Source organism: Tursiops truncatus, chromosome 3, assembly GCF_011762595.2.
Source record: "Tursiops truncatus isolate mTurTru1 chromosome 3, mTurTru1.mat.Y, whole genome shotgun sequence".
Taxonomy (NCBI): domain Eukaryota; kingdom Metazoa; phylum Chordata; class Mammalia; order Artiodactyla; family Delphinidae; genus Tursiops; species Tursiops truncatus.
In genome coordinates this window covers 169,060,237-169,069,091 of record NC_047036.1, presented here as the reverse complement: position 1 = coordinate 169,069,091, position 8,855 = coordinate 169,060,237, and the positions used below count along the sequence as shown (strand labels likewise).

At 64.2% G+C, this 8,855-nt stretch overlaps 1 protein-coding gene across 7 annotated transcripts in view; it reads right to left on the bottom strand.

Annotated features, from left to right (window-relative positions):
- The window catches only part of NFIC (nuclear factor I C), an 82,383-nt gene extending 74,433 nt beyond the window's left edge, over positions 1-7,950 (bottom strand). For 6 of the 7 annotated variants that reach the window (XM_033854739.2, XM_033854742.2, XM_033854740.2 and 3 more), the window contains exon 1: positions 1,227-1,376. In XM_033854739.2, coding sequence (XP_033710630.1) covers positions 1,227-1,256 — 30 coding nt within the window. In that variant the 5' untranslated portion in view covers positions 1,257-1,376. Of the gene's footprint in view, positions 1-1,226; positions 1,377-7,589 lie in introns of those variants that run through there. The other variant, XM_033854745.2, reaches the window with a different exon arrangement.
- Between the last annotated feature and the right edge of the window lie 905 nt (positions 7,951-8,855).

The window sequence follows — 8,855 nt, the reverse complement described above, 5'->3', positions numbered from 1 at the left end:
CGGATCATGAATGGGGGACCCCCATTGCAGACTGGCATCCACGTGTTCTCTGTACCGCGGTCCTCAGGACACTCAGCCGCCGGCTTGACTCCCACCTCCCTGTGCCCCACACTTCACAGCTTGGAGGCCACACTGCCCCTCTCCGAAACCTGCCTTAGCTCCGTGTCACTTCAGGGGAAACTGAGGCCGGGACCCCAATGCCCTAAGGACACACAAAGACCCAGGGTGGGGGTAGAGCTGGAGGGTGGAACCAGTAGACCTGGGAGGGTGCCCCCCCTCCCTGCCATGGAGCTGGGGGAGGGAAGGGGTCCCCCAGGGGCGACCCGGGACAGGGGCAGTCGCCCCCTTCCCACACATCCCCTGGGTCATTGCACAAGGGCCGAGCCCCGGGCAGTCTGGGAGCTCGGCCAGGGGTGAGAGGCAGCGGGCGGGGGCAGGGGCAGGTGCCGGGCTGGCGAGGGCGTCCGCAGCGCCGCAGTGCCCGGACCAGACCCCGGAACGCCAGGCCTCCTGGCTCCTCCCGGCGGCGGCGGCTCAATAACTCACAATCGATGCGGCGAAAATATGGGGATGGGGTTGAGGGACAGGGGGAGGGGGGGAGAGGAAGACCGAGCCGGGACGTCGGGGCCCCCCTCCCCCCACTGCTGGCGCCTCCAACTTTGCGGGCCCCCTCCCCCTCCGCGCACACGTGGGCCAATAATGGGGGGAAAGGCTGTCCAGGGCCTGGGTGGCGGCACGCAAGCTTGGGGGGGGGTCCGGGGAACGCATCAGAGGGGTCCTCGTCTCAAGAGTCCCCGGGCATCCAGGGTCCAACCAGGACTCCCTCGATTCCTCCTAGGGGCAGGCCTGGGTCGAGGCCTGGGGCTCGCGCAGAGCCCCACCTTTGGCCTTCTCCCGGGCGCCCCCCGACCTTCCCGGCTGGGGTGGAGGAGCGCGTCCTGCGTCCGGGGAGGGCGAGGCTGTAGGGCGAGCCAGGGGGAGAGGTCGCGGGGGGCGGGGCGGGAGTCCCCGGTGAGGGTCCCGGGTGGGGGGGAGGTGTCCCCGGCCCAAACCAACCCCCCACCGGACCCCGGCCGGCGGCGGGGGCATCCCGGCCGCGGCGGCGGGAGGGACGCGCGCCTTTTTCGTCCCGCCTCCTCGGGCTTCCAAACTCCGGGGCCGGGCTGCGGGGGACGCGGGGCCGGGGCACAGTGGGGCGCGGGCCGGGGGCCGGGCGGGGGGCGTACCTGGGTCAGGCAGAGCGGGGACGAATACATCCCGGGCGCGGCGGGAGGCGCAGGGCCGGCCGGAGCGGGCGCGCTGAACTTACTGAGTCATTTTTCCAAACCCCCCCCCCCCCGCGGCCGCGGCCGGCGCGCTCCTCGCCGCCTCCTCCCTCGGTCTCCCTCCCTCCTCCCTCCCGCGCTCTCCCTCCCTCCTGCGCCCGACTCCCTCTCTCTCTCCCTCTCTCTGTCTCTCTCTCCTTTCCTGTCCCCCCCCCACCTCCTCCTCTGTCTCTGTCTCTCTCTGTGTCTCTGTCTCTCCTCCCTCTGGCAACCTCCTCTCTCCCTCCCCCAATTTCTCTCCCCTCCCACCCCGAACCTCCCACTTCTCAACATCCAACTTTCAAAGAAACGAGGGAAAAAAGAGCGCGAGCGAGGAACGAAAGTCGCTCCCCCTCTCCATGCCTCCTGAACCCCCATCGTTGCTTATTATTACGAATTTCCAGCCGCCCTGGGCCGGGCCACCGGACGGGGACCCACGGGCCCACGCACACCCCGACCACAGCGGGTCCCCCTGGACCGCCAGCCCGAGTCGAGTGGGCAGGGGGTGGGTGGCTGCAGGACATTTGGGGTCCATAGGTGGACTCTGAAGACCCCCCCCCCAACCCGCCCCGAGCGAGCCGGGAAGTTGGAGAAAGGAGCGGGGTGGGGGTGGGGGGGTTGGGAAAGAACGAAGGAGTGACGTGTGCAGAGGCCCGGCGCGAGCGCGCCTCTTTCCCCTTAAAGATGTACAACCCGGGGTGCTTGGCGGGAGAAGGGGTCCCACGGCATCCTCTCCCCCTGCTCCTCCCGAGAGCCAGACAGGGGCTGCAGTTCCCAGGGAGAGGAGCTTGGCTACAACTGCCCTTCCGTGGCCAGAAGGGCCTCAACCAACAGGGGAGCCTCCAGAAATCTGCTGTCACCTCCTCAGCCAGCATCAAAGGGGAACTGGGAGTTGGGGGGGTCTTCGGCCTCCCCCATATGTCGCCCCCGTACCCCAGGAGTAAGGTGTCCAGGCAGTACCTCAGGCTGGCCAGATAACACCTCGCAGCCTCTTCCCGAGTGTCTGGTAATTCCTACTGCCTACCCCCGCAGTGTGCCCATTTCATGGATCCAGAAACTGAGGCATGCGGAGTGGCTTGGAGCCCGGCTACCTGGCCCCAGGGCCCACACTCTGCAAGCTTGGTTGTTCTCCCTCTGGAATAGATGGGCACAGAGCTGCCGCTGACAACTAGCCTCCCCCCTCCCCCAGTTCACTCCAAGAATCCTCCCAGGCTCGCTCAGAGGCCTCGGGCCACCTAGCAGACCAGCATGCTCCCCCATTGGTGTCCTCCCCTGTGAAGTGGACGAACAGTGCCCACCCCATGCGGTTGATCAGCATAAGAATACTGGCACTTAGCAGCGCCTTGACCTTCCGTCAAATATGCACAGAGACATTCTTAGAAAGCTTGGCCATTTTGCCCCGTGTGTCCCGAGTACAAATGATAACCTCTCGCCAACTTCGGGCAGCTGCCCCATGCCCAGGGGCATGGAAGACGCCAGCAACTCTGTTATTCTCCCGTGTTACAGGGGAGGAAACCGACGCCCCAGGAACGGATGCTACTGACCTGGGGCCCTGGAGCTGGACCAGAAGTGAGCAGGATTCATACAGGACACATATGCCCTCCGTCCCGCCGGCTCCCCCTGCACGTGGGTGACGGTCATTCAAAAGCACTTCACAAATGGTTTTTTTTAAAAAAAACCCACTGTGCAGCCATGGGGGGGCATTTAAACCCCAGAAAGAAAGGGAGAGGCAGGTGTCTAGGAATCCAAATGCCGACGTAACATAAAGCAATATTTTATTATTTAAAAAGACGCCATGAACACCTGGAGGGCAGAATCCCCAATTCACAGACATTTCCAAGTACACGTTGGCTTCGGAGCATTCTCCCAGGTGGCAGTGACCCCCAGACTGCCCCCACGCCTGCCCCACGGGCAGCCTTCCCAAGGCAGTTTAGGTTACTCTGGAAGGCACAGTTTGGAGACCACAGACTCTCTCTCTCTTTCTCTCTCTCTCTCTCTCTCTGAACCTCAGTTTCCACATCTGTAAAATGGCAACAATAGACGCATCTCGCATTTTGGAAGTCTGGGCAGATGGGAATCCTTAAGATAACGTGTGGGAAGACTGAGTTACTATATTAGTGGTGGCAGGTGCCAGTTCACAAACATCAGTGAAGCGTTACATATATATATATATATATATAAAATCCAGTTCAGCAGGAGCGGTCCCTACAGTGTACACAGTAGGTCCAAAGCAGGCCAGTTGCAGTGCAGGGTTGCAGCCTGGGTCTATGTCTTCTCCCTCCAGGAGCTAAAACGCCCTGTGCCTCAGCTTCCCGCTCTGTGAAATGGGACGATAATGGTTTCTACCCCTCTGGGCTGTTGTGGGTAAACCAGCCGGTGTTTGGACCGCACCTAGTGTTTTCTAAACAAAGCAATTGCTGGGTTGGACCTGTGTGTATCACATCCCAGAAAGGGGCCGCATGATTTAGGTCCTGACACTTTGGCGCACAGTCTAGCTCATTTCAGTTTAAAAATGCACTCTCCCCATCACTCACTCTTAGGCTCAGATACGGACTGTATCTGGGACTGTCCCAGATACGGACGCATGAGGGTTGACTGTCACCCTGTAACACTAATGCCAACAATTTGGAGCCAGCCACCGTGTCCATCTGTGGGGACCAGTTCAGCAGTGCCACCCGGGGGCACAGGCTGGAATACTACGGAGCTCCACAGAAGAACAAGGGACCCCCCCCCCCCGCCCCGTGGAGACGCCTCCAAGAAACGCACAGGGGAAAGCATGCTGCAGCGCAGGACTCCTCCCCCCTCGGCATCATGGACCATCCCTGGTGGGGCCGTCTTGGGCACTGTGGGGTGGAGCAGCATCCCTGGCCCCCACCCCCTGGGTGCCAGGAGCCCCCCAGTGTGACAACCACAGGTGTCCCCGGACATTACTCAGTATCCCCTGGGACAGAACCACCCCAGTTAAGAACCATTGCTGTAGACTCAGCAAGTGGACTCAAGATCTCATTTGGGATTTTTTAAACAAGAATATACATATATCCTTTATAAGAATATACGTGTGTCCTTTATAAGAATGTGTATCTGTGACATGTGGAGTTGCTCAGACAAAGCTGGATGAAATAGGGCTTTTCTGGAGTAGGGGGTCCCAGCGGGGAGGGGTGATGAGGAAGGTTGGATTTTTACTCTGGGTACTTTTGCATCCTCTTTAGATGTTCATGAGTCGCTCATGTTATTAAAAAGCAAACTTAAAACATGTGAGTGGAATTCACAGCAGCACTTTCAAAAGTGAGAGCAGCTCAGGGAGGGATGATCAAAGCCTGAGACCACCAGGGAACTCCACAGCGGCGCCGTACCCAGCGAATAGAGGACACAGCCAGGGGGCCAGGACCTGTGAAAGCACGGCTGACATTGCCACCCCTCCCGCAACCTTGTGGGGCATCCTGTGTGTTCCCATTTTACAGATGAGAAATTGAGCCTCCAGAAGGGTCCTCTGCCTTGAGAAGTAACGGGGTATGACGTATGGGCTGGTACAGGCACAACACAGAGACACACACACACACCACGCCACGAAGAGACACAAAGACACACAGAAACACACCACACGGAGACACACAGATTCTCACACGTCACACAGACTCCAGCAGATACAGACACCCAGACCCGAGGGGACACACACAGACTCATGCAGACTCACACAGAGACACACAGACCCACACGAGGTCATGCACAGCCCAAACACAACACATGTGCAACCAGCCACAATAACACACACGCCAGAACACAAGTATACACTTACAAGCACACGAACCCATGGACAGAACCCCTCCCACTATTTATACACTGGCACACACACACACACACCCGGTGACACACAGCACCCGCATTCCTGCTCCCCCCTCATGGCTGTCCTCCCCCAAATGCGCCCACAGCTGGGGTCTTTGCTCTCCAGATCCTGCAGGGACCTGGCTCGGACGTGGAGGTGGGGGGAGGGCGCGATGGGCTTGGCTCCTCCCCCTCCCACAAACGCAGGTGCCTGTTTACGAGTGTCTGCGTGCCTCTGTGTGTGCACCTGTGTGGGGGCAGAATTCTGTACACGTGTGGCTGTGAACAGATAGCTGTAAGAGCGTGTCAGGAGCGTGTGCTGCTGACTGTGCACCAGGTGACAGGTGGGGATGGAGGCCAGTGTGGTGGAGGGCAGTGCCCGGGTGTGGGGTGGGGGAGCGCTGCGTCTGAGCACTGGCGGTGGGTGTAGGGCAGGGTGAGCACGGGGAACGGCGGGGCGTGAGGATGGGTGATCTTACCTGAGCGGGGATCCCTGAGTGTTGCGTATGGATGCACCCCTGTGTCAACGTGGGACCCCTTTTCTCCTCTTCCCAAACAGCCCCCCAAAAGGGAATGCAGGTTGAAAGTTGAAAGCAGAGACTCTCACCTGGCCTTGGGGCTTTTATATTTAGAAAATTATATAAAGCGCCCTGGGGTGGGGATGGGGGCGCGACGGGGATTCCCCTGGAGGGGAGAAAACAACCCTGTGTGCCCGCCAGGGGTTTGGCCCGGTCCTGGGCAAGCGCTGGGAGGTAGGGCTGGGGGCGCGTCTCCCTGCCCATCCGGGCGAGGGGGTCTCCTTGGCCACCCCCCTGGTCCAGACTTAACCCACGCGCTTCGGTAACCATCCATCCCTCGAGACCTCCTCTGGGGGGGAGGGGAGACACCCCGCCGCCCCGCCCCCCTCTGGGCCACGCGCACGCGCAGCCCCTGGCGGGAGACATCGGCGCCGAGTGATCGCGTCCCGGCGCCACCTCGCGCCCGAACCTCAAGCTGGGACCACCTGGGGCCGTGCAGATAGGGGACCCCGAGGCAGGGGTAATTGGAGCGGACGGGGTAGGGAGTGAGAGGAGAGGACAGAGCTTTGGCGAGGTGGAGGAAGCACCCGTTCCCCATCCGGCAGCCCGGGTTACAGGAGAAAAGGAAATGGGCGGGGGGGGGGGGGGGGGGGGGGGAGAGTGTAGACCCATCCCCAGGAATAGTCACTCAGCGCGTCAAACGCACACAGCGACACCCAACTGTCCCCTGAGACGCAGCCACGCGACACAGTTCCCCACTCACTGGCAATCCCCTAACCTCCACACACTCATACGTGGACACCCCCATGGTCATCCAGGGACATCACGTCCCCCGGGACATCCAACTCAGCCACACGGCTTCACAACACCGCCCCACGGGGACCCGTGGCACAGTCGCCCAGTTACCCTAACACACACACACACACACACGCTGTCCCATAGCCGCACAATGCTCTAACAACACGCAACACAACACACACACACACAGCCACGTGGATGTGCAGACACACAGATATATAAAAGAGAGGACCCCACGCCCGGGGACCCACGGACCCACGGACAGGCATGGGACCACCTAGCTGCACAGACCCGCGAATGCACCCCCGGATTCCCGTGCTGACTCGTTTGAGAGCACAGGGGCCTCCAAACGCACCCCTCGAGTGAAGATGCCACTGACACCGGCGGACCGGACACCGGAACCCTCAAGTGCAGCTACCGGCGCTCGCGGGCCTGGGGCGCGCCCGGCGTAGACCCGGTGACCCCTCCCGGCTGGGACCGCGGAGGGGCTGGGGTCGGCCGAGGGGCGGGGCTCAGGCGGCGCTAGGGCCGGCCGGGTGGCTGCCCCTGCGCGGCACCGAGAGCGGCCGCCCTCCCGGCTCCAAGTTCAAGGCGCCCGGCGGCGGCCGCTGCGCGCTCTCCGCCCCTCTCCGCAGCGGCCATTTTCCGCTAGCTGGCGCGCCGCGCTCGCCCGGGCCGGGGCAGCCCGCGGGGGCCGCCGCGACCCCCGCCCCGCACGGCCCCCTCGGGCGCCCCCTCACTGGGCCCGGCTTCCCAGCCGGCTGCGCGCTTGGGGGTCTTGCGCCCGGAGCCGCGCCCTCCCGCCTACCTTCTCCCGCCGGGCCAGGGAGGGGGCGGAGGCCTGGCCTGTGGGGGACCCTCTCCCGGGAGCCCCGCCCTCCCCTCCAACTCCTTGGTGCCCGCGAGGGGCCCCCCACTTGGGGTCCCCCGCTGCGCCCCGCGCGCCAGCTCCGCCCCCAGCCGCGGGGGTGTTGGGTTGGCGGGCGGGGGTCCCGGGGCGGCGGGTGTGTGTGGGGTCCCCGCATCGAGCCCCTCCCCCGGGCGGCCCCCGCCCCCTGCCCCCCCAGACCTCTCAACTTTCGCCCGGAGCCCACGCACCACCCCAAAAACTCCCCGGGCGAAAACGAAAGTGGGGGCGGCGACGTACCATGGCGCTGCTGCGAGGAGGCGAGGCCGGCGCCGGAGCGAGCGCGCTCGGTCCCCGGCGAGGGGGGGCCGGAGGCGGCGGGAGGAGGCGGCGAGGGAGGGCGCGCGGGGGAGGGAGCGAGCGCGCGAGGGAGGGGGCGCGCCGTGCCCGCCCCCCCGGCCCAGGACCCTCCCCTCGGCCCGCCCTCCCCCCGGTCCCGCGCGCCGCCCGCGCCTCAGGCCGCTCCGCGCCCCGGCCCCGGCTCTGGCGGCTCTGGCTGCGGCTCCATCCCCGGCCGGGCCCGCGCGAGGGGAGGCCAGGCGAACGGCCGCGGCGGCGGGTCGTGGGGCCCGGGTCGGGCTCGCTGCGGAGGGAGCGGATCCACCTTCACGGCGCGCGCGCGCTCTCACACACACACACACACACACACACACACATACACACACACACGCAGACAGCTGGGGACACTCGCGGCCCGGGCCTCCTCGACTCCGACACAGAACACACACCGACGCGCCTGCGGCGTGTTACAGGCACACACAGTCTGCGGGTGTCACCTAGATACACCGGGGCCCACGCTCACAGCCGATGCGGTTCTTGGACGCACACCTCCTGCAGGATGCCACGAACAGACTCACACTCACAACCTGCGGTGTCACCCAGACAGACACATGGGGACCCACATGCTCACAGCCTTTGGGGTGTCACCCAGACACCCACAGCCTCCACGCTGTCACAAACACAGACTCACAGCCAGCAGGGTGTCACTCAGACAAGCACACAGATTGACAATCGTAGAAAGATATTTCAGACCGCGGGCTGAGCCACACGCCGACCCCCCCAGGACCCCTCCCCCAGGCCATCGCAGCAGCCACCCTTGCCCCGAGTGCAGGTGTCCCGGATACACAGACACAAACACGCACAGCGGGGAGACGGGACAGATGGGGACACAGACAGAGACTAGGACACTGAGGGTGACAGACCTTGGGGGCAGGGGTTCCCTGGGGGTCCCGCAGGGGCTCCAGGCGGGGCGGGGGGCGGGGAGCGCGCGCGGCGGCTCGGTAGGTGTGGGGGGGAGCGGGCGCCCCCTCCCCGGGTCGAGATTAAGGGAGAAGCCTCCGCAGCGGGGGGAGGGGCCGGGCCATGGAGGGTCAGCGCCCCCGCCCCTGCTGCGCGGGCTGCTGCGGGCTGGGAAGCCGTGCCGCAGCGCCCCCGCCCCCCACCACGCGCTCTCCCGCAGTCCCCCCTCCTCCGGCAGCCGCAGAGTAGGCACCGCCCCCTTCTCCC